Source organism: Notamacropus eugenii, chromosome 1, assembly GCF_028372415.1.
Source record: "Notamacropus eugenii isolate mMacEug1 chromosome 1, mMacEug1.pri_v2, whole genome shotgun sequence".
Classification (NCBI taxonomy): domain Eukaryota; kingdom Metazoa; phylum Chordata; class Mammalia; order Diprotodontia; family Macropodidae; genus Notamacropus; species Notamacropus eugenii.
In genome coordinates, this window is record NC_092872.1 from 434,374,514 (window position 1) to 434,401,218 (window position 26,705).

The 26,705-nt window shown below is 38.3% G+C and overlaps 1 protein-coding gene across 9 annotated transcripts in view; it reads right to left on the reverse strand.

The window, feature by feature from the left end:
* TNC (tenascin C) overlaps window positions 1–26,705 on the reverse strand; it is a 114,959-nt gene that overhangs the window by 43,578 nt on the left and 44,676 nt on the right. For 6 of the 9 annotated variants that reach the window (XM_072631745.1, XM_072631737.1, XM_072631738.1 and 3 more), the window contains 6 exons: window positions 26,430–26,586; window positions 16,930–17,199; window positions 16,480–16,665; window positions 15,090–15,179; window positions 13,474–13,737; window positions 331–603 (listed from right to left, as the gene is read on the reverse strand). In XM_072631745.1, coding sequence (XP_072487846.1) covers window positions 331–603; window positions 13,474–13,737; window positions 15,090–15,179; window positions 16,480–16,665; window positions 16,930–17,199; window positions 26,430–26,586 — 1,240 coding nt within the window. The remainder of the gene's footprint in view (window positions 1–330; window positions 604–13,473; window positions 13,738–15,089; window positions 15,180–16,479; window positions 16,666–16,929; window positions 17,200–26,429; window positions 26,587–26,705) is intronic. The other 3 variants (XM_072631741.1, XM_072631742.1, XM_072631744.1) reach the window with 1 other exon arrangement.

The following is a 26,705-nucleotide window of genomic DNA, read 5'->3' on the forward strand; positions in this document are numbered from 1 at the left end:
AGAGTTAAGCAGTGTAACAAGTTGGGTAAGGATTGAAATGAGCAGTTGGTTTCCTAGCTAGAGGGAACTACTCCTCATTGAGATCACAGGTGTAAATTTAATACCATAACTCTCTCTACAAAAAAGACAGTAAATTATTGAGTGGTAATTGTTCTCATATCTATTTGGGATGGGTGCTTGGTGAAGAAGTCACATTTTCAATGTTGATCTCATCTGATCAACCTGAGTTCTTAGATAGAAGTTTAGATAGTTTGTCAGACTGAAGTTGTCAGACTTTAACACCTGTCAAAAATGGGAAGAACTAGGTAGGATTGATAAGTAAAAAAGTACCTGTAGAGGTTTCAGCAGTAAGGGGACTTGTTCTGTAGGCCTGAATCACCCCATAGATAGTGATTCTATAGGGGGTGGCAGCTTGGAGGCCTGTAATATTCACAGCTCTCAGGCTGCCAGACACTGTGAGATTCTGAACCTCTTCCAACTTGTTAGCCTCCTGCACCTGAATGACAAAGTTGTCATAAGACCCATTTGCTGCCGTCCAGTTGAGTTTGAGGGCATCCCAGCTAACATCTGTCACAGCAAGGTTTCCAAACTCTGGTGCCTCCTCTGAAGAAGGACAGAAAGTCAGGCAGTTAAACGGTTAACAAAGGCATCCTAAAGTAGAGAAATCAGAAAGCAGGTTACTGTGGGTACTTTTCCATAGGAAACCATTTCTTCTGCATGAGTGAACTGATTGATCATTTCCTAACCTAACTTTTCTGCCTATGTGTGTGATGTTTTTGTTTCCCTATGGTTTGCCCTGGTTAGAAGGTAGAAAGAAAAACAAAAAATTAGGTGAAACTGCAGATTTCAGACTGGGAACATGAAAATTTGAATGCTTATTTTGTTAATGTTCATCATATCCTTAAACGAGTGTTGAAAATTTAGAACATTTTCTAGGCATAGCTCCTCTAAAGACACAGAGTCTCACTTGTATGCAAGTGATCCTGGGTTTTCAAAGCCAGTGCCAAAGGAGTTCAAGCTTGGCCAAAGTCCTCTCAAGCTAGAAGGCCTTAACTTCCTGGCTCATAGAGGCATGTCTATTCTTCAAGGACCAGTCTTGAGAAAGGCTGATTCCCAGAAGCTTGGCCACTTAACTTATCAGGGATTTTTTTGAGGCCATAGTGCTTTGTAGAGATCTCTGATATGGTATAGGAGGGTTTTAATCTATATTACTGCAAGGATAATAATAATAACTAATATCTATATAGTGCTTAGTATGTACCAGACACTGAGCTAAATGCTTTACAACTAGTATTAAATCTGATCCTCACAACCACCCTGGGAAGGAGATAATATTGTACAGAGGTAAGAAGAGGTGAAGCGACTTGCCCAGGATCATGTAGCTAGAAGGTGTTTGAAGCTGGATTTAACGGTTAGCATTTATATCACACTTTAAAGTTTGCATTGCCTTCTATAGGTTATCTCATTTGATCCTCTCCACATCTCTATGAGGCAGATGTTATTATTAATTCCCTTTTAGTGATAAGGAAACCAGATGAAAGAGATTAAGTGATTTACCCACACCTACACAATTAGTAAGTGGCTGAAGCTGGACTTGAACTCAGGTTTTTCTAATTACAAGTCTAGTTCTCATAACCATTTTGACTCTTAGCAGCTTTGGGAGTACTGATCAAGAAATGATGAATAAATCCTTTAAAAGTTCAAGTATTGCTGATCTGAAACAGCAAAAGTTCTGGACTTTCCATGTTTTGACAAAGGTCTTTTTCTTAGTTCAAACATGGGATCCTATTTTGCCAGGAATTCAGTCTATTATACTGTCTTCAATATTTTGAAGCCACAAGAATTTTGAATCCCTTTCTTTCCTTTCCTTTACAGTCTTCCACAATGTTTCTATTTCATGCTCTCCCTTTTCCTGAGAATTTTTTAAGTGTCTGGGTTTCAAACAAATTTACAAGAATTGTGCCCAGCTTAGACCACTTGCTCCATATTGCCTTTGAGATGAGGGCTGAGCTGATACCATTAAGCAAACTGAGGGAAGAAAGGGGACATTTTTGCCATAGAAAGACCAGAAAGATCTCTTACTAGATCGCAATAGGGTTTTAGACACAGAAAAACAGCCTGTTTAGTGTGTCCTAGCCTTAATGTTCCATTTTCATTTACCTGGGGAACACATAGGCAGGAAATGTTCTTGTAAGACCTCATTAACTCAGAATCCACTAACAGACAGAGCTCAAGAGTGTGCTGCCTGTGAAGACAGGGCTTACTAAGGAAATTTATGATATAAACAAGATTGAAGGGGGCACCTTTAAATCATTCAAGAGAATATTTTTTAAAAATAGACTACCACATTTTTTTTCAGGCCCAACTTTTCTGCCAATTACAAATGAATCTTATCTAATTCAGTTCAATAAGCATTTATTAGGGCTCTGAGCCTTCTACAAATAAAAATTACAATTTCAATTAAAGTGTCTTCTTTAAAAAAAGTAAAGCAACCTTTCTGTTCTAATTTTGACTTAACTGGGGCTGGGCAGAGGTCTTCACTATAGTTAGATAAGACTAGCCAGCTCTTTATTACACTGTTCCTTTCTATGCAGGGACATGTGTGCTTAATATGGAAATATAATTCTACTCTCAAGTTTTTTCACCTCTACCCTCCCTCTTTACCCCTAAAGTTTATACCATGTAGTGAAAAGTTAGTCCTCCACCAGGCTCTGTGCAGAAATGAACATTAGCAATAATAATAGCATTTATGTTGCAGTTGAATGTTTGCATTTTATATTCCTTATCTCATTTGATTCTCAAAACAACCATATGAGGCAGGTGCTATTATTATCCCTGTTTTATAAGTGGGGAAACTGAGGCTGAGACATGTGACTTGCCGAAGGTTACACAGCTAGAAAGTGCCAGGTAGGATTCTGATCTCAGACTTTCTTGACTTCATGGACAGCACTCTATCTGCTGCACCAACCAGATGCATCATTATGAAATCTCCAGTAAAAATGATGCCATTTAGTTTGAAAAGGAGAAAGAAAAAAAGAGGAGATATAGTGGTCCTTAAGCCTCGCTGGGGACCACTGGAATGGGCAGACTCTGTAGCTGTCACAGGTAGCAATGCTCACTTTATATTTATCACATGAAGTGTGTACTTTGGACTCTTGCTTCCATTTCTCTCTATGGTTATACATTCATTGTTTGCAAAGTTGTAAGAAGGTTTCTGGGTAAAATAAAAATCAGAATAGGGATGGCTCCACGCAAAATTGTGAACCAGCTAAATATGAGTCCTCTTATCCTACCCAAATTTTAGCTTGTTCCTCACTCTTTTCCAAGCTGTCCCCTTGATCTGAGGAGTGAGTCAAGACATGAATAATCAAGTGTGGACTAGAGGGAAGAACACTGCATTTAGAAGACAGAAGAACTGGGTTTGAAACCAGACTTCGTTGGTTTCTGTCTCTGACTTTAGGCAAGCCCCCTGAACTTCCCAGACTTCAATTTCCTCCTTTGGAAAATAAGGACGCTAGAATAGATGATCTCATAGGTCCCCACCATCTCTAAAGCCAATGAATCATCCATATCTTTGAGTGAATTTAGGGTACACTTTTCTGGGGCAAGGGCCTGTATATATCTTTTTTATCTTCCCTAGATCCCAGCAAAAGATATTGAGCATAGTAGGTACTTAATAAACTTAGATGACTGAAGTCAGTGTGGTCTCCGTCCTGGCAGCATTGGTATTTTAAGACCGAGCTCTCAGTAAAGAGTTTGGTACCTGTTGAAGGAATTTGACTTATTTGAATAGATCTCTTTGTTACTAGGCAAGCAAAAATCTCTGTCTCTGAAGAGGAGATTAGTGGACAAGTAAGACAGGGAAGTCGGATATTTCTATTCCTGGTGGACAATGTCTTTCTTACTGTCACTTTTCCATATCCAAATTGCCTCATGTAGTCATGCCCAAGTCTCCCTTTATATGAATGAGTAGAGTGTAAGCACTTACTCTCATGACATACCCATTCTGCAGTGGCTACAGGATTTCATGGGCGTGGGCACTCTTGCCACCTGGGCATATCCCTCCTCCTCCTTCTTAGTTTGTGTGTTGATTGATCATTTCCTTCCATAAATCCTTCAAAGAGCAGATCTACTCAATGTGCTAGAGGCTTTCCTTTGGTTATTTTGATATTCTGTGGTATCCACAAAATAATAAGAGCTTTCTTTTAGCATAAAGGCAGCTCTGGTTTTGCTAAGATTATTCTGGTGGAGTGCAAGCTCTAACAGATCTGAGCAAGTGAAAAGGCTTTGAGGGAACCCTGTGGTCTGCCAGTGTGACTCAATCAATGTTTGCTATTCAATAACTCTTAACTAATGATAATAACATAATTTCCTTAAAACTTGAGAACTTCTCTTTTTACATATAAATCAATGGGAAGTGGAGAGAGACCTTGAGAAAGACTGACAGATGGAGAGATAGAGACATGAACAGAGAGAGAGACAGAGACAGAGGAGAACAGAGAGACAGGGAGATAGATAGAAACAGAGAGGGACCAACAGACAGGTGCATAGAGACATAGAAACTGAGATAGAAAGACAAAGAAATAGACAGAGACAGAGAAATAGAGACAAAAGCACTGAGAGAATAGAACCTATTACTTATATCACCTTCCCTAAAAGTACTGTGTATGTTTATGTTTAAGTTCTTTCCCCCTACCCCAAATACTAAGACTAAGGTTTTTTGCCACATAAATCGTCTCAAAAGGAACTCCCGATGGAAACTCCAAAGAAACCTGACATGTAAAATAAGGATATTAGACTATTTGATTTCCAGGTTCCCACTCTAAATCCTATGGTTTCATATTATATATATATGTATATATACACACATATGTATGTATATTTATGCATATACACATATATTATACACACATATACATACATACACCTACATGCATTATATATACACATACATACATATACATATGTACATATATACACACATACATATATATGTATATATAGGTTTATATAAAAGCAGAATCCTTGCATTTTCAGAAAAAACAAAAACCAAGAGACACACATTCAAAGAAGACAAAAGCTGCAATAAATATCTATTACAAAAAAGTTGTTCAGTGTTAGTGAGAACTGGAGTTTATCTATTTCTTATGCTTATCTACTGTTTTCTGCCTTCTCAGAAGTAGGTAATTTGTGCCTGGTAATGAGCTTGGAAGCCACCCTATGATGGGCCTTTCAGAACAATTAAAAATGGGAGGATAACTCATCATGTGCCAGCCTGAAGAACTTCATCACATAGCAGACATGGTGGAGGAGTTCTAAGCTAGTAGGATGAGGTGATGGAAGGGTCAATGGAGCAATAAGGACGCTAGAATAGATGATCTCGTAGGTCCCCACCACCTCTAAAGCCAATGAATCATCCATACCTTTGAGCGAATTTAGGGTACAGTTTTCTAGGGCACGGGCCTGTTTTTTATCTTTTTTATCCTCCCTAGATCCCAGCAAAAGATATTGCGCATAGTAGGTACTAGGTCCATTTCGAGGAATAGGTGAAAGATATAGAAGAGTAAATAAAAGTGTAGTAAGATGAGATGAATAAATAAAAAAGAAATAAGAAGTAGCACAGGATGGGAGAGATGGCAAAATGGTTAATTTTAATAAAAGGGCAGATAACATTAAGGTAGCTAACAGAGTGATGTCCAGCCCAGTGATAATAAGCAATAAATAATATCCTGCAGGGAGAAAGACAAACATGTCTAGGGCATCAACATTCCAGTCATGAATCACATATCTGTGTGCTTCCTACCCTCTGGGCAAAATGTTTCTATTGTGTTGTAGGGTCCTTTGACAATGGACTCCTTTCTCACTGAAAAGGGCCTTTCTTGGGGACTTTCCTGAAAGGTTTTTCTATAGTTTTGTATTACTTTATACTATGGGCAATATGAGTTGGGGTGAGAGGTCTAAGTTCCATGATGCTACATTTGCCCTTTAGGGAATCTATAGACTTAATAGAACCATTCTTAAGAACTCTCCCTTAATTGTGAGAACTGATTTTCACTCCTCTTCCCTCACCAGTAGCTGGCTGGCTGAGAAGAACCAGCTTTCTCTAAGCTAAAGAGAGAAAGGATAGCATTCCTGTACTATAGGGAGTGAAGAAGTTGAAAGATATAGGGTGATGTGGAAACACTTATAGGAAATGAGGCAAAGTATAAGAAACAGGACCAGGAAAACAAGATACACAATGATTTCAACGATGCAAATGGAAAGAACAGCAACATTAACAATTACAAAAGGAAAACTGATGGGAGAGAATGGAAATTCCCAAGGTTTCTCCTGAAAAAGAGATATGGGAATGTACCAGGGTACCTCCCTCTCTTCTATGAAGAGAAGGGGGACTGTGATGTGGAACACCACCTATACTGGAAGACTTAATTAATGTATTGGCTAATTTTACTGAACTAGTTTCCTCCTCTTTCTTTTTTTATTTTTTATTATAAGGAATGGTTCTCTGCATGGAAAAGGGGGAAAGACATAGAAGGAGTGAAGGTGATATTAAAAATGAAAATGCCAATGGAATTTTTTTAAGAAATAAAATCATAAAGTCTATCAAATAAATAAGTCCATCAAAAATAAAAAGAAAGAAAACTTAGATGAGTTCATAATCCACCTTAGATACTCAATGCCTATGTGACTCTTGGTAAGTCATTTAATCTCTCTGATACCTCATCTATAAAATTAGGGAGTTGGACTAGATGGCTTCTGAGGTCCCTTCTAGCTCTAACTCTATGATCCTATCATATTATGATTTTATAAATGGATCACTTTCAATGGACAGTAACCATGTACAACAAAAGGGAGAGCTCTTGAGAATTCCCAAGGCTTACTAAAGTTCAGAAGGTGGATTAGACCATCTTGACTTCTTTCTCTTATGAGACTATGGAGGGGGGGGGGGGGGTAGAGGGAGCACTGAGAAAGGTATAATAACTTGCTAAAATTTTCAGTGTGTGTTTCAGTCTGTTATCCTCCCCTGCTATTTGACTCAGCCTCAAAGTCAGAGGAATAAGAGAGCAGAGTAGTTTTGGAGGTCTGTACCTCCAAAGTTGGGCATCCTTTAATTTTGGTATGGGCAAGAAAAATCCCCCTCCCCCTCAATAAATTCCAGTGGCTCCCTATCACCTCTAGGATAAATATAATATCCTCTGACATTCAAAGTCCTTTATAACCTAACATTGGCCCCTGTAATTTTCCAGTTGTCTTTGGTTTTATGTCCCTGCTACCCAGTAATAACTGGCACCTGTGCTGTTCTTAGAACAAAACACTCATCTCCCTTCTTTAGGCATTAACATAATGGACAGACACGCCCCCCCCTCCCCCTCCACCCCATACACACACACATGCACATGCAGAATTCTCTCCCTCCTTACCCATTCTTCTTGGCTTCCTTTGATTTCCTCCAAAACCTCAGTTTAAATTCTACCTTCTACAAGAAATCTTTTTTGGTTCCCCTTAGTTCTAATGCTTTCCCTATGAGATCATTTCCAATTTATCCTGTCCATAGCTTGTTTGTACATAGTTGGTTGCATGTTGTCTCCATTAGACTATGAGCTCCGTGAGAGCTTTTCTTTGTATCTCTAGTGTGCTTTAGCACAATGCCTAGCGCACAGTAGGCATTTAATGAATATATGTTGATTGACTCTCTGTTGTGGCAATGGAGGACACCCATTGCAGTGCCCATAAAAATTGCTGGGATGCCATAGCAGAACCATGTATCCAAAAGATCAGCACTGACACAGTATTTCTACTCAGTCTACTACTTTATTTGCAGATGTCGTGCATTTCTACCATCTTCCTCCAGCAAGGATGATGTTATGCTTGTCAGAGAAGACTCCAGAATGTGAAATATTCCTTCCTGAGGAACATAGCTGAGCTCTGGATATGACCTGCCACTTTGAAAGCCTCGATTGCCAGTAAATGGATTAGTTGCCTTGGCTTCTATTGTAAACTGTCCTTTATCTTTTAAATCTTTTAAGGTAACTGAGAGTGATTTTGACAACAAAGATATGATAAAAGGACAGGATACATGGAAAACTTGAGCTTGAGATGGCATGCTCTTCCTGCTTGGAATGTTCTCTCTCCTTGCCTCTACCTGTGGAAATCTCTAGGTCTCTTCAAATCCCAACTCCGGTACTCCCTCCAACATGAGGCCTTTTGTGATCTCCTGTAGTTTTCAGTGTTTCCTACTCCATTTCCCTAGGTAATGGAGTAGATAGAGCACTGGGCTTAGAATCATGAAGAATCATCTTCCTGAGTTCAAATCTGACCTCAGACACTTCCTAGCTGCGTGACCCTGGGCAAGTCACTTAAACCTGTTTATATCAGTTTTCTCATCTGTTGTTGTGTTTCTCCTTCATTCTCGAAGAGGACCATGACATCAGGGAGATGATATCATGACTTGCAGTTGACTTTCATTTGAGTGAGGGAGGGCTTTGCAAGATCACCAACCTCACTGTTTTCTCTAGAGCCATCTGGGTCCAGTGACCAGATATTCATAAGGATAACTGAAGATGGCCCAGAATACAATGGAAAACCCGGGCCCTTTTAGTCTTTTCATGTTCTCACTTAGAGTGAGATCACACCCATTCAATGAATAGGCCTCTTTTAAGATGGCCACTTTAACTAAAAAAAAAAAAAATCAAACTGGAAGGGAAAGACTTTCAGGATTCCTAGGTAAAAGAGAAACAGTTACTCTTCAGTATTTACATTCACTCTATGCTAGGTGGACGTGGACTTGTTGTCTAATATGAGCTCTAGAGTGAATTGGGCTTAAGCTTTGGTCTTTGAGGAAGAAATCTAGCTGTAAACCCAAAGGAAAAAAGGAAGCTTTTAGACATTGAAGTATACCTTCCCCTGGGCAGAGCACCAGGAAGGAAGGGGAGGGGAGGAAAGGAAAGGGGAGGGGAGAGAAAGCTCTCATCTGTAAAGTGAGCTAAAGGAAGAAATGGCAAACCACTTCAGTATCTTTGCCAAGAAAACCTCAGATGGGATCACAGGGAATTGGACATGGCTGAGTTATAACAACAAACTCCATTCCCTAATTTACTTTGCCTTTGCATTCATTTTATATTGACTTCTCAGTGCACAGATTATTTTCCTCTAGTAACTAGCTCCTTGAGGACAGGGGCTATTTTGTCATTGCCCTTGGGTTTCTAGCATCTACCACAGTGCCTGGCACATAGTAGGTCCTTACTAAATGCTTGCGAAATTGAAAATGATCAGGCATGCCCAGGTAAAGAGGTCCTTTGACCTGTGCCCTCTTTGTCAGTTCACTATTGGTTTTAGAGCTTGTGGAATTATCCTGCCTTGAGGTAATTTATCTCATCAAGCTAAGAGAGCAGACAGGTGTGTTATCTCTCAACTTAGAACATGGAAATCAGGAGAAACAATTCTGCTGTCAAGGTATTTATATTCGACTACTGCTTATTTTTCTTTTGGTAAAATATTCAAATCTTTTGCTATTTTAACTTTTCTTGCCTAATAATAATAACAATAATAATTGACTTTTATATGGAGCTTAAAAGCTTGCAGAGTACTTTACATATACTCCATCTCCCTCCCTCCCCATCTGAGTCTCACAGTAATCAAATAAAGCAGATAATACTGCTATTACGGTTTCATTTTACAGCAGAGGAAACTTAGGCTCAGTGAGGTAAAATATTTTGCCCAATGTCACACATCCGGGTGTGGAAGGAAGTGGAAGTGGGAAGGAAATTTGGGTCTCTCTGGACTGCCAATCTGGCACTCTTTCTATGATTATTTCATGCTCTCTTTATTCCTTTTCATCTTTTCCTTATTTTTTCTTTACTTTCTTTTTCCTTCTCTTGACTTATTTTATTTCTTCCTGCCCTTCTCATTCTTTCACCTGCATTCTTCTGTAAGCTTTTATAGGCCAAGGAACATATACTCTTCTATTTTGTTATCCACCATAGCACCCTGCCTGTGTTCAAGAAATGTTTATTGATTTCTGCCCATCTCTTGGTCATTCCTCTGAGTAGCTTAAGCCTACCAGCAGGGTGGTGAGAGGCTCAGATCAGAACAGACACCATGTCTCCTTTTCAGCGAGTCTGCTAAAAGGCCTGGGAGGAAATGGGGTTGGAACTATTGATTAAAATGGAATTTGGAGTTATCTGGAGGTTTTCATTATTCAGACTTAATAGAAAACTCAATCAGCTTTTTAATAGGATTCTAAAGGGAAAAGTGGATGCTGTGGATTATTAGTTTTTCTTCTGTCTCTTTTTAGTCAGGCTCATTGATTAGTGAAATCATAGCCCAAATCCTCAGCAGTGTACTCTGAAAGGGAGGGGAAACAGGGTGGTAAAAAAAGAACCTTAGTTGAAACTTCTACCGTACTCTAAATAATGGAAAGCTGTCTTTTACAGTAAGCCCAAGTGTAAGAGGCCAAGTTGCTGAAAAATTACGGTCAGGCAGGAACATTCCAAATGGGAAAGGGATTTGAACTTTTCTTCTGCCCTGAAGGATGATTAATTAATATATCAAAATAGACATCTTGATTCCTTTTAAACAAATAATCAGGAATTACTGTGTGAATAAAAGCACTATATTAAAATAGTGCCTTCAGGATTTTAAAAAGCTGGCTAAAAGTAAGAGTGCCAGTAGGAAATAAATAGAGAATGAGTTCAGGCATAGACCTTGTGTTCTTATGTAACAGACCTCCTCTCTCCTGGCTCTGCTGGGGTCTAGGGTCTTCTCCAGGGAGGATGGAGAGATGATGTGGCTTAGTATTTTTGTACAGCCAGTCAGTCAGCATTAATTAAAGGTCTGCTCTGTGCCAGGCACTGTGTTGAGGATACAAAGAAAGGCATAAAACATTCCCTGCTCTCAAGAACTTTATATCTACTGGGGGAAAAAACTACTGATAGGCAAAAACCCCACAAACAACGAAGTATACACAATCAACAGATATAGAGGATAAATCTGGCGATAATGTCAGAAAGAATATTAAGGAGAACAGGGAAACGATTCTTGTAGAAGATGGATTTTCAGCTGATACGTTAAGGAAGCCAGGGAAGCTAGAAGACAGAGATGAGGAGGGAGAGTGTTCCAGCCATGGGGGACAGCCAGAGAAGACACCTAGCATTTGAAGATGCAATGTTTTGTGAAAGGAACAGTGAGGAGACCAATGTCACTGACTCACAGAGGGGAGTAAGGTGGATTGGAGTAAGAAGACTGGAAAGGGACGAAGGGACCAGGCAAGACAACAAGCTGTGTTTAATTCTGGGCCAGAGACATGCATTCTTTCTCCCCTCTCCCTCTCTCCATAACCCCCCCTTCTTTTCCTCTCTCCCTTTCTCTCCCCAACTCTGTTTCTCTCTCACTATCTCTCTCATACACATACACAGCAGTTATCAAAATAAAGGAAGAAAATAAGAATTGGAGATATGAAGTGTGTGTGTTTGGCTAATTTTGGAGTTCTTCCTGCATTAAATAAAGCTCAATGTCTCTGAGCTGAAGTCTTCCAATCTCTTCTATATTTAGATCATTCCCTGACCTGATAGGGACTTCAACGATTATTGATTCATAGCACCAAAGATTTAGAGCTAAAAGGGACTGTGGAGACTATCTAGTTCAAATGGAATTATATAGGTAAAGTGTTTTGCAGATCGTAAGCACTATGCCAGCTTTAATAATAATACTACTAATAATTTTACAGATGAGGACCCCAGGGAAGGAGAATGATTTATCAAGGTTATGTAGCTAGTAAGCCTCTGAGGAGAGTTTGGAACCCAAGTCCTCTGATTCCAAAGTCAATAAAAATGAGGAAACTGAGTACCAGAAGAGGTAAAGGAATCTAGCCTTGGTCACCAAGGGCTGCAATCTGGGCCCAGGTCCTCAGCTTCCAGAGTCTGTGCTTACTCCATTACACTAAACTGTCTCCCCTTCATTATCCTTCTTAACTTATGAATGACCCTGGAAAAAGGTCTTGAAACTCCCACAGGCCAAACTATACTTAGAAAGCAATTCCAGATATTGCTCCCTAGATAAGTAAGTGGGATGCTAGCTCAAGAACGCTAAAAGATAACACATGTTCAGTCTAATTTACACAAATCTGTCAGTAGGTTCCTTCAGATCCCCTGCCCACCACCTACTTTCTGATAATTCAAATCTTCTCCATCCTTTAATAATACATTCAAATTGCATCTCTTACAAGGAGCTTCCTCTGATTTCATTCATCTACATTAATTTTCTTCTACTGGATCATGGAATGAGAGAACATGGAGTAGGAAGGGAACTCAGAGATCATCTCAATATAGCTGCCCTCCCTTTCCCTCATTTTAGAAGCTATGGAACAGACTGACAAATGGATTTGCTCAAATCATATAAGGAGTAAACAGCAGAGCTTAACTTTGAACCCAGTTCTTCCAATGCCAAATCCAATGTTCCTTTCACAATACCATGCCGTTTTACTTTCTTTAGCCTTATTCAAACCAAATATTTTGCCTTTAGCAATGCACTCTCTTATGTTGCATTCAAGACAAGTGTTGTGTGTTTGTCTTGCTCCCTCAATGGGGCTATAAATTGAAAGTCTAGGACCAAATAAGTAATCAATCACCTATTATGCACCAAGCACTATCCCATACCCTTTCTGCCACAGCCCTTAGTCCATCATTAAATGCACAGTAGGACCTCAATAAGACTAACTTGAATTACATTAAAAATGGAAACATATTATCATTAAAACTCTGAAGATATTGGTGTATTCTAACTTGGGAGGAGTATATGCATTCTCCATATAGAAATCACTAGTTTCTGGTTTTTGTAATTTAATATGCTTCAATATTTATGTCATTACTGGTGAAATGTGTCAGCAATAGCAGGCAGTAATGTGGTTCTGAAATGATTAGCCTAGAAAAAACCAGCCTCATCTTTTTAACCACTGAGGGAGGGATTAAAGGAAAAGGCAGTTACAGAGGGCTCAGGACTGCATGCATCTCTGTTATTATGATCCTGGAGAAAAGAAGGAAACTGCAATGAGAATATAGGCAGGAAAAAAATGTCCAAAGGATTACCACCAACCTCTTGGGCTTCCTTAAAAAGAGAAAGGGAATTTTAAAAAGCCATTAATATGTGGCTGCTGGGGAGAGGAAAAGAAATGAGAAATCTTAGCTAGAAACTTTTGAAAATCACACATTAAAAATATACCATGAGGTAGTACATTTCCTGAGAAAGCAATAATTAATGTAAAGTAGTCCATTTAAACAGCCATGGATGCCAAAGGAAAGAAAATATATCAGGTTAAGGGCATGGAATATGACTAGTTTGCTCTCAGTAGGGTTTGTATAAAGGAGAAGAAAGAACTTTTCAAATTCTCTTAATAAAATAGCACGTCCTCAGGCTCTTGGAGATGGGAGAGAGTTTGTGTGAATGGAGGGGCTTACGTAGAACCTTGCAGTGACTCACCAGTTGAACCTTTTACACGGGCTGGCTTGCTCTTATGCCGTCCTTTCTCAGCCACAAGGTGGATGGCATACTCAGTGCCAGGATCCAGATCTCTCAGAACATAAGAGGTGGTATCTGCTGGCAACTGGACTTCCTTCTGCTGTCCTTTGGAAGAGCTATAGGTCAGGCGGTATTTATCAAACTTGGCTACAGGTCGTTTCCAGAGCAGGGGCAAGGTAGTTTCTGTAGGCTCTGAAATCTGAAGGTCCTTCGGGGCATCCATATCTGCAGGAGAGATGTAAGAGCACTAATCAAACCTTCTGTTATTGAGAAGCTGCGCTGGGTTAAACCTATTTGTCACATCATCCATTGGCTCTTCCTCCCAGTGTTCTCTGGATAGAAGTACTTAAGCTGGTAGGGAAAGAGGAGAATCAATCAATCAACCCCAAAACATTTATGTCTGTTTTTCAGTCATGTCTGATTCTCCATGACCCCATTTGAGGTTTTCTTGGCAAAGATGCTGGAGTTGTTCGCCATTTCCTTCTCCAGCTCATTTTACAAGTAAAGAACTGGGGCAAAGAGGGTTAAATGATTTGCCCAGGATTACACAGCTAGGAAGTGTCTGGCCAGATTTGAACTTAACAAAACGAGCCTTCTTGACTTCAGTCCTGGCACTCTACCCATTGAACCACCTAGCTGGCTCAAAACATTTATTAAGTACATACTAAGTGCCTTGTGCATAGCACTGTGCTGACACTTGTGAAATGCTTACTATATTCTAGGAGCTGTGCTGACATTTCTTAAGTTTCTACTAAGTGCTAATCACCTTGCTGAGATTTCTTAAATGTCTGTTAGGTGCTGAGCATACAAGCACAAAAAATGAAAACAATCCCTACTTGCAATGAGCTTGCAATCCAGTGGGGAAGGAATTATCTTATTCAGATTATAGACTCACAGAGGAAAAAAAAAAAATCAAGGGAATAAAGTTACTTAACTAGGCAGTAGTCCACTTGGGGAAAGATTGTCATTTAAAAAAACCAGAAAGAAACTGAATATAAATGTGAATTATCACATCATCATATTGTAGTAGAAGAAGACCTCCACTGAAGTTTTATTTTTACGTCTCCTTGGAGTATGAAGGCGCTGCTGTGCACTCAAAGGCATTGCTAATGGGGACATACTTGGGCCGATTCTCCCAACTTAGACAGTTTCTAAGAATAGGCCTCAAGAGAAGCTCTCTCTGCTGTCCAGGGGTCTTCCTAGCTAAGTGTGGAGCAGAGGGCTGACTACTACATGATTTGTTTTGGTGGAGAGCAGTGATGTATGGTAAATTACACACATACATATACATGCATATATATACATACACACATATGTATATATACACACTAAGATTTGGCAGAGATGGAATGTGTGTATCTGTAGAGGAAGTAATCAAGGACCAGCAGTTACAAGCTTCAAGTCTGAGTACTGCCAGTGTCACATTCTGGATGCCAGGCCTTAGGAAAAACTCTTCACCAACCTGAAAATATCTATTCCCACGTAAATTAGAGATAATAACACCTGTATTAATTATGTCACAGAGTGGTTTGGAGGAAAGTGCTTACTAAACCCTTATTGTCACCAGTCCTCCTTACCTGTGGCAGCATTGATGGTAGCAGGATTGCTTTCCTTATCGTCTTTCACTGCTGATACTCCAATGCCATATTCAGTTCCAGGTCTCAGACCTGAGAAAGGAAGGAGAAAGTTCCAAATCAGCCTGACGTTAGCGAAAACATTCAGAAGGTAATTCAAGTAACCCTGAGCAGGTACTGATTCCACTAAGGTGCTATTTGTGTGGCTTATGGTGGGACAGAAGGATCTTGATTCTCTATACCAGCACAACACAAGCTTCATGCAGGTCTACCAGGGGTCAGAGGATCAAAGTGATGGTTGATCAATAGTTGGAAGGGACCTCAGAGACTTCTAGTTGAGTCCTCACATTTGTAGATGAGGAAACTGAGGCCTAGGGAGATTATATGACTTGGCCAAGATCATGCAGGTAGTCTTTGACACAGGTGGGATTTGAGCTCCATTTCCTCTGACACAGAGACAATGTTTTTTAAACGGGATGGCACTAAACTGGAAATGCTTTGAGTCTGGGTGCAGTGACAGGCTGTGAGTCTACTCTAGAAGGACTGCCCTTGTTCTGGTGTGCTCACCAGCGGCTTGCCCACCAGATGATGCCTTTCTTTTTCTGACTGCAAATTATGCACTATGCATGGACAGCATGTGATCTACACGTAGGGAGAGGGCACCTTCATTGAGATAATCACGGATCCTGGAGGTTGTTTGTTGTAGGAGATTTAGCCATTTCCCAACATCTATTTATAATTAAGAAATGTCTTAAATTCTGTTTTACTAAGTAAATATCCATCTCCTAAGCAAATTATGGTACATGCATGGTACTACATGCTAAGAAATAATGTATATGAAGAACAGAGAAAAACATCAGAAGACTTATATGAACTAATACAGAGTGAAGTTAGCAGAACCAGGAAAACAATATACCCAATGACTATGACAATACAAATGGAGGAAAAAAATCAAAACTGAATGCTGTGAATATGCTGGGCTCTGAAGAAGACAGATGAGAATGAACCTCCCTCCTTTGTATGCAGAGATGGGGGACTATAACTGTGGAACACTGCCTTGACTTTTGATTAACTCTGCTTTCCCCTCCCTGCCTTTTTAAATTGTTTTTTGAGGGGTAGGCCACAGATTTATTGGGGAAAGATAGATACGTTGGGTAATAAAGGTGATCTTAAAAGATAACAGTATTTATTAAGTGTGGTTTATAAAGGAACCAGCCCCCAAGGGAGGTTTGAGCAATTTTTGTCAGTTTGACTGTTTACACCTTAAGTGATCGGAGCCAGCTATTTCTCTTTACCAAATGGTGAGGAATAAAGCAACACACAAACATATTCCTCTCATGTTGCAAGGTTTTGACTCCTTGAGGCAAGGCCTCTTCCAGGAAGCTGCTCTCACCTGTGAGTGTGGTTTTGGTTGTGGCCTGTTTGCTCTTGGGCACCTCGACCTCTGCATGATCTCCTCCAGAAATGGGGGCAAACTTGATCCGATAATGGTCAATGTTAGCTTTGCCATTCTTCCATTCTAAGGTGATGCTATTGTCAGTCTGGGAGACACGTTTTAGATTCCGAGGGGCATCCAGACCTGGGAAAGGGAAGGAATGTTGTAATTAAAAAGTTACTTCTAAGAAGATAGAATCCAACTCCCCATACATTCATTTATTGAGCACATGCTATATTTAGTGCTGTAATGGACACAAGATTCAGGGAAAACATGGGCATTGCCTTTATAGAGTTTACAATCTAGGCTTTCTCATTTTATCTTATGATAAGAAAATAATTTAGTGCTGCCGATAGAAGCTGAAGTTCAAAAGTCCAATCTGCCATCATTGTGAGTGACTTCTGTTACCTGTTACAAAAGTTTCTTTGGCTGGGTTGCTTGACATATCTCCTCTTCTAGAGATAAGAGACACCTCGTATTCTGTATCAGGTTTCAGATTTCCAATGGAGTACTGGTTGTCATCATGAGTGAGGTCAATGGTCGTTCTGTCACCTGGAACATCTTTGATGCCATATGAGAGTTCAATGCCATCGATCTCAGCTAAGGGCTTAGACCAGCTGATTAGAGCAGTAGTGTCTGTGACATCCTTTACATCAATCTGGCTAGGAGCATCAAGACCTAAAGGCACAGACAGAAACATGATAAAAGGCAATCAACACCTGTAGAGACAGGAATTTAAAGCCATAAAACCATTTAGCTGTCTAGAGGCTGATTCCTTTAAGGAAATTATAGTTCATATATATACATATATATATATATATATATATACATATATATATACACACATATGCACACATATATATGTGTATATATGTAGGTATGTATATGTATATATACACATATATACATATGTATTTATATATATATGTATATATGTAATTAAATTTTGCACAAAATCCTATTTTGATGCCTCATTAGGGTGTGGCAATGACCTTTGCTTGTTGAAGTCAGTGCCAACAGAGAACCAACCTGTGGTAGGTTCTGTCATATTAGAAATGGTACAAGTAAGGCCCTGGTAACATACTGAGGCTCTTTTCCAAGGACTACCCTAGTAGACATGGAGAGGTACATTAGCAATAGGTTTTTAGCTAGTTACTGGGGGAGGGGAGAATATGGTAATAGATGAAATAAAGAAAAATACAAAAGGACTCTCCATCAAATGTAGTGCCCTCGTTCACTTCTGCAATGATTGGTGACAGAGCAGAAGCATAGAGAATAAAGGTGTTAACAATCACACAGTTTTTACACCTTCAATAAATTATAATTGGCTGTTAGTACCCTGATACATAGATCTTTGTTCCAGGACCAGCCCTGGGCACAGCTAAAGTAGGTGAATTAGCAGTCTTGACATTCTGTTTGCTCTTTAGTCATTTGAGTTGTGTCCATCCCTTTTTGACTCCATTTGGGGTTTTCTTGGCTAAAAAGTGGAGTGGTTTGACCATTTTCTTCTTCAGTTTATTTTACAGATGAGGATACTGAGATACACAATATTAAGTGAAGAGCCTAGGGTCACATAGTTAGTAAGTGTCTGAAGCTAGATTTTTGAACTAAGGTCTTCCTGACTGCAGGCCCCATACTCTCTCCACTGTGCGACCTTGCTGCCTTTACTATAAACAAAAATTGGAAGAATAACAGAAGTTTCAGCTAAATGAAGAGATGGCTTATGGGTACTCCTTGGAGAGGCCGCGAAAAAAAAGAAGTTGGTGGAATGGGGTTTATTATATTCTCAGAAGTAATGAGATGCATTATTTAGTGGAAAATTTAGTCATCATATGTTACAATACTAATGATAAATATTTGCAAAAAGACTATTAGAAAATGCTACTTATGCATCATCATTAACTGTGAAGATAGAATAGTGAAGAAATTCTATGAAGAATTTGATAAAACCTAAAGCAATGTAAATTCTCATCATAGGTATCTTCATTACAATGGAGGAAATAAGTGACAGTAGGGAGAAATATATAGGAAAGCATGGTTAAGAAAAGAAGAAATGAAAAAGGCCAGAAGCTTATACAGAAGACTCACATTTCTTTATCATAAACATTTTCTTTGGGGAAAACAAACTAAAGAAACAAAACAGAAGAATTTGTAGGCATTGGATATGTGAAGAGCCAAAAAAAGAAACACCATAAAGAATTAAATAGGTTATATTATGTTTTAACAGACAGAAAAAGACTTGTTATTGTTGTGGGTCTTATCTCTGAGTCAGCCATCCGTGTACAACTTCATTAGAACTAAGATCAGAGTAGGTAAAAACAAGAATAAAGAACAGTTAGGGAAAAATACATGGCATACAGTTGAAACAATTTAGCCTTGGGCTAGTTAAGCAAGTAATTAAAACTCATAAACTAGAAATGAACAACAAGCAAAATAGAAAACTTGGTATGATAATTTTATCCAGAAGTTTAACCAATGTAAATTAATGGCTACAAGAAGACCAAAAGAGCCCAGAAAACACCTTAGTCAGCAAACGTTTGAGATGACAGTCAAAGGTGATCTGAGTTAGAATATAAATTGATTTTTAAAAATCTTATGAAGAAGGAAGAAATATGATTGTGATCAGTATCATCTCATAATGTAGAGAGAACTTGTGGGAAGTAAAGAAAGCTTGGCAAGATTTCCAATTAAGTGAAGTCATCCAGTGAACATTCCAAGATGAAAATGGAAGGGGGACCACAAAGAGAAAAATAATAGAAAGGATTTGAAAAAAAAACAAACAAACATTTTAACAAACTGTTTATTCTGTCAAGTAGAGTGGGACCCCTAGTTTCAGACTGTAAATTAACAGTTTGTTCTGGAGGAAGTAGAAATGGAAATATAGAGAACCAAGATGGAAAAAGCAGTGGCACCGGACCAAATATACAAAAAGATTAATTCTTTAGACAATACAGTTGTGAGGATACTAAGGGACCAGTATGGGAGTATGAAGGAAGGGAAGATACCCAAGATTGTACAGTTGGATCTTTGTAATACTAAGAAAAGAAGTGACAGAAAGAATATTAGTATTTACCTACTTTAAATTTAATAAAATTAATACTGGGTTTTCAAAGGAAGTATGGGGAACGGGCGTGGAAGGCGTAGCTTCTCAATGGCTACCCAAAGTCTCATCTGACTCACAAACCTTCTTCCAAAGAGTAAGGCCCAAAGCAAAGCCTCACTTCAGTGTGTGTGTGTGTGTGTGTGTGTGTGTGTGTGTGTGTGTGTGTGTGTGTGTGTGTGTGTGTGTGTGTGTACTATATATATATATATAATATATATTTTTTTCCTGTATTAATTTACCTACTTTCTTTACGAAAGTCATCTTTATGTGAATCAAAGTTATCTTAGATGAGAATATTAGCAGGAAACAAATAGGGTTTGTTTTTTTTTTTGGCAAATGATGGACTGTATGTTTATTATTGCACAATTAACTAAAAGATGTAGAGACTTTGAGATCTTGTGCTTATTGCTTGTTGATTTTATATATATATATAATGTTTATTATAATAATATAATATATAATAAAATATATCAATTATGTTATATTATATAATATATTATTGATAGTATATAATTTATTAATATAATATTCATATAATTTATATAATTATATTTATATATTATATATACACATATAAAATATAATGATTTTTGTAGAATAAAACACCATCTTCTCAGCCCTGCTACAAGGTTATTTTCCATCTATATATCAAGACCATTTGAGATTACTTGGACAAAATAATAATAAAAATAATCCTGTTCAGTAACTCTCTGATAATAAACACTAGGCAAGCCAAATGTATGCTTGTCAAAAGGTATTTGTTACTGAGGTGGAGGAGATGGATCTTGAAGTTCGGGTCAAAGAGGGGTTCCTTGTGGATGGTGAAGTTTTCTGAATTTATGGATGACATTATACTTAAGGCATCAAATCCTGGATACTGCTGAGCTTCCTGGAAGAGATCTATAATCCCTCAAAGCAGTCTGGCCAAGTGGATGAAGTACGTCTGTTTCCAAGATTTCAACATACAATTGGATGGAGACCCTATAGAGCCTGTCCAACAGTATGCAATTCTGAGACAGACAGTATATATGCACAACAAGTTGAGACCAGTGCTAAATAGAAGGAGACTGAATGGGTTTGCTTTAAGGAAGAAGCAAAGCTTTTTTTACTCACTCTAGATTTCCCATGGAAGCAAAAAGATCATTTGAAAAAAAAAAACAACCTAATTTTCCACCTAAGCTGTTATAAAACATCAATATAACTGTCTCTAGTGAGCTAAAAGTGAGAGAGTGGTAGAGCTATGGTGACTATATGCCAGTATGCACTAGGAGACCAGTGAAGAACTCTGAAGAAGAACAGAATATCATTAAGGAACTGCATAATAACCAGAAAAAGTGACCTACTCATGTAACAAGATTGAGGGATGACAAGGGGACAGCTAGAGCTGCTGTTGGCATGGTAGACAGAGTTCTGGGCTTAGAATCAGGAAGACCTAAATTCAAATATGGCCTCAGACTCTTACTACCTTGTAGGCATAGGGAAAAATGGGTTATGATCTGTATTGCTTGGGGAACTCTAGAGTTGATGAGATCACACATCTATTTGAATATTTCAGGAAGATACATTTAGTGTTGGAAGAGACCTAAGTGGTCATTTAGCTCAATCTCTTCATTTTACATGTGTGGAAACTAAAACTTGGGAGGTTAGTTGATTTGTCCAAAGTCATACAAATACTATGTAGAAGGGCTGGGATTCTAGTCATGATTTAGGAGACTTGGAGACAGTGATTTCATTTTTTCCAGTGGCCAGCTTACCATGCTGGTTATCATTGACTGTCTCTGATACAGAAAACTCAAATAAACATGGTGCATTCTTTCACTACTATAACCCAATGACTCTCAAAGAAATGGCTTCATTTATAACCAAAATATTCATTATGTAGTGGTTGGAAACAGATGTTCAGAATATGAAATTAGAGACTGAATGAGAGGAAAAAGACTAGCTGAGTGGGAATGAAGGACATATTCTGCTTTCTAAAGTTTAGGTGTATTCAGATGGGCACAATTTAACATTGATAATGGCTTAAAAGACATTGTAACATTTAATTAAAAACCAGTTAAGAGAATCATCATGTCTTATTTTGAAATTCTAGATGGGTTGCTATGAGCAAGCCACTTTCCCTTTGTGAGCCTGTTCTCTATTGAATAGAAAGTTTAAAAAAAGGTGATTTATCAATAATTTGACTTTCTGAGAATCCTTTTTACTCTTAAGAGTTGTAGGAAAAGTGCTCAATTTGGATCGCAGAGTCTAGGTTCTAATCCTAATCCTATCTTTACTTCTTGCTATACTGTTAATGAGTTAGATTCCCCTCCCATTAATAGGCCTCAGGTAAGCCCATCAAGAGAATCATAATTAGGGGAGATTTGTTTTGTAGGAAGGCCAACACCTTTTGTTAATTAATGAGGCACTGGATCACCAGGGTCTCGATGCCCTTTGGCTCTGAAAAGTGTGTGTGTCTATCTATCTATCATCTATCTATCTATCTATCTATCTATCTATCTATCTATCTATCTATCTATCTATCTATCTATATTGTATATATGTGGTTGGAATATATATATTATGTATATATTTATGGTTAGAATATATATATATTATCTATCTATCATCTATCTATCCATCTATCTATCTATCTATCTATCTATCTATCTATCTATCTATCTATCTATCTATCTATATCTATATCTATCTACATCTATCTATATCTATCTATCTAGTTAGAAGCCCTGTCTGTTTGTCTTTATTTCTCTGCTTGTATTTTCTCTGTTGGTATATGTGATTAAGGAAGGCTGTTGACCCCTCAGTAGTTGCCTTCCCTTTAGAAAGGCAGATCTAAGAATCTGTGCTAGCAGGCCATCCTGGATGTGTCAGGATGTTTGCTGTTACACTTGATCCCCAGGTAATCTTGCTCAAATCACTTAAATTCCTAGGTTATTTTTATTTAATTATGTAAGATGAGAAGATCAAACCTTTAAGGTCCTTTCCAGCCAAAGCTATAGTGGAGCCATCTTCTACTTACTTGACTCTCAAGAGCTGATTGTTAAATTTTCAGTGTAAGTATTTAAGCCTCAGAAATTGGCAAATACTATATACCGGAGCTTGATTTATTATTTTGTTATCGTCTAGATTCAAGAAAATGATGGAGAAAATGGTGACAATGAAGATCAAATACAAAAGTGTGTCTTGTGTATTTTTTTCCCAGAGAGCTACGTATTAAAAATTTACCAGCACATCACTGCTTCTAGCTCTAAATTTGTGAGTCAAAGTTCATAATGTTTGCAACAATATGAGGTAGAGGCAAAGTGACCCCTGAGCTCCACAGTTAATAAAATGGATTAGAACTTAAGACTATATGTTATTGGGGTATGCCCAGTCTAGATAACTACCCACAGAGCCATTGAGGGTAGGTGACTCATTGGTACACAGTGAGAAGGACATAAAACTGAAATGTATACACTCTCCAAATTTAGGCTGAGCAAAAGCTGTAGGGTTCTCTGAAATCATGTCATTCATATATTCAGGGAAACTTCCCTGGAGCTGGGCAAATACTGGGATGATCTCAGCCCATATCTTTTGTAACCTAATGATTTATCCTGTTAGTGCCTGCTCTTTACCTACCGCATGTAGATATGGTCAGGAAGGAGGAGAAAACTCTTGAATATTCAGAACACAATCAGTTGATTTGCCCTGAGCTAGGTCAAATGGAGTGATATCAAATAGAAGCTGTTCTTTCTTGTCATTAGTCAATAGTACAAGCCTTTGCAACTATTCCCTGTCAATGAGATTCAGTAGACTAGTGGTTAGTTCACATGTTAGATCAAGAGTTTGTCCAGATTGGTAGCTGCACAAGATGTGCTGAATGATATCCCAGTAAAACATGTTTGTGTAGATGTGTCTAATATAGCCAGATGTATATATTTGTGCACACAAATGTATGCACACATATATTAGCTAACATTTACTTTTAACATTTATATTTTAAGCTTTGCAAATATATTCTCTTAGTTGATTCACACAATAACTTTATGAAAGTAGGTATTATTATTATCCCCATTTTACAAATGAGGAAACTGAGGCTGATATATCTTAAATAACCTGTCCAAAGTCATAAAGCTAGTAATTATCTAACGTAGAATTTGAACTTGTATCTTTCTAACTGCAAGTCCAGAACTCTATCCAGGGTGTCATCTAGATGCCTTAATCCTCCTGTTATGAAGATTATCTGGTTGCTGGTTTGCTGAGTCACATGGAACAGGAAGAGGCAGAGCTAGAATAGAGCTGAGAGGAAAGGAGTCAGAAGCAATCAGAGCTGGGAAAGGCAGCTGGCTAGTGTGAGTGAGGCAGCTTGTTCATAATTTTGCTTAGGACAGCCTGTTTGTGGGAAGGCTTAATAATGTGTATAGACTTCTTGATTACTGTGATGGATTTCTTTGTTACTGTAATGGATTTGGCTTTCTGATGTTTGAATAAATGGTTCTGTCTTCCATTTGGAGAGTCTGTTGCATTTCATGATTCAGAATTGTGCTGGCATATTCATGGCTACTGTAGGCCCTGCAAATATCGCATTGGTGCTACAAATGGTGATGAGGATGGGATTGTGAAATATCAGACCTCTATTTGGAGACAGAAAGGCTTTAGAGGAAGAAATGGATATCTCAGTATGGGAAGATTTGCCTTATTCCTCCCTAGCAAGAGAATGGGTTGAAAGTACTCTGTGAAAACTGGGAACCAAGGATACAAAAGGGAGGACCCAGAGACTTAGAAAGATGTTTGCAAAGAATACCAATAAAACCAGGGAAAGAATTGTCAGGGGAATGTAGGAGACTCTGCATGCTAACAAGTTATTGCTTTATGTGTGAAAGCAGAGACAAGCAGTTAGAAGAGAAGGCTCACATGGAAAGGCAGTTGGCTAGTTTCCATGAGAAGCTTTTTATGCTCTAGTATTCAAACTCTCCTTTAGAAGACCAAGCTGGAAAGGTTCAGGGGGTAGAAGAAAAAGCTGTTGTTAGTTTAGCTCCCCAAAACAAGCAAAGAAGTAAAGAGGCTTGATTGGGGCACAAACACCTGCCAGCAGGATACATAGGAGACTTCTTAGCCAGAAGTACCCAAAACACAGCAGGAGAATCAGGGGGCCCCCACAGTGTTTGGGGGGTTAATTGAGGATTTTACTCAGCAGGAGGTCACAGGTATTTTGAGTCAGTTCACCCAAAAGATGAGAGAATTGGTATCTTGGATGTTGAGAATCAGCGAAAAACATAAAATTCCTCAAGAGAGAAAAGTAAATAGCCAGTGGATTCAAAGTCAGAATAGACTGACAAGAAAGAAAAAATTAACTACTCTATTGTGAGCAGGGGTAGATTTTGGAAGCTTAGATGGCATTTCAACTTATGAACTATATAAAATGTATTGAGAAAAGAGGCTTGATATTAGACTGAGCATGGAAATAAGAACTGCTCCTACAGATCTTCCTGAAACATTGCATCCAAGTTCATCACACCTTTGGAGAAAATAAGAAATTGACCAAGCCCCAGCTCAGAATAAAGAAAGGAAATCCCCTCATAGATAGTTTATGATGATGAACCTCTCTGGATCTAGCTATAATGGTCCTTAAGTGATAGACCTTTTCTGAACCCAAAATTGCTGGGCCTAGACTTTCCAAATATGTAGGACCCTACCAGATCTTGGACTCAGCCAAAGTCCTCTCTATGGCATCTTGAACACCATAAGGGTACTTTAATAAAAACACACACTATATATGTATATATAGTATATATGTATATATAGACTATATGTAAACATAGTATATATGTAAACATACATATAGAAATATACTAAATATGGTCAACTATACTATATATAATATATTATTATATAATTATACTTACATATAATTACATAACTATATTATATATATACAGTGTACAGTTGACCATATTAAGTATATTTCTATATATATTCTACTCTACTATATATAGTATATTATATATAATAGTATACTATATACTAAACCATACTATATATAGTATATATATGTATATACACATGAATATATATGTTGGTTATATATGAATGTTATATATATAATATATGTGTATATGTTTGTGTGTGTGTGTGTGTGTGTGTGTGTGTGCGTGTGTGTGTGTATGCCTATATTACCTCTTGGTTCATCACAGTCAGATTCATTTCTATACAAACTGTGAGATGTGCATTTCTATATAAACTGGAAGTGGTGAACACTACTTAAACCCTTGAACATTAAATTTGACCGAATTTCAACTCAATTAAAGACATCCTGGTATAGTGGAAAGAGAATCCGACTGAGTGTTAAGAGACCTGGACTTTTATCTTCAGTTTTTCCGATAACTGTGTAGCTTTAGTCAAGTCAGTTCCCTCTCTGGGCCCATCTTTCAATGAGGTAGGTAGCTCAGATGATCTCGAAGGTTTCTTCCAGCTCTGACACTCCACATTTATTTAGGGATCTATAGAAGTGCTTCAGCTAACTTTGTGTGACTAGGCCTGAGAAGTATACCCTAAACAAGTAAGTGTTTTTATAATGAGGTGTTTGGGGATGCCTAGCACCCATCTGAGAAGGCTCTCTCTTGGAATTCCTATCATCCCCTTTGGTATGCCTCGTAACTATTTCCAGGCTCCTGCTAGTGTGAATTTCTTGTATATGGCCTTGTAACCATCAAAAGAATGTGATGGAGATCATATAACTTCATAGATCCCAGTTAGCACTTGGGGCCTGCTATCTCCTGTAGCTTATATCATGAAGGATATACTCAATATTAAGAGTAACACTCACGTGTGGTTGTTATTTTCTTCAGGCCAGGGCCCCGGGTGTTGTTTTTTACAATATGCAGAGATATCTCATACTCCTGTCCTGGAGCCAGGCCAGTCTGTCTGTAAGTTGTTTCTGGCCTCCTCAAGCTTTTGGTGATTTCTTCTCCATCATCTTTATTCTGAAAACCAAAAAAACAAAGGAACAAAAACTTGGTGATGAGTACAGTAACGTAAAGGTATATTTGAATATACTGTTCACTTCTGAAAAAAAAAGTTTCTCATCCATCAGAGTTAGGCA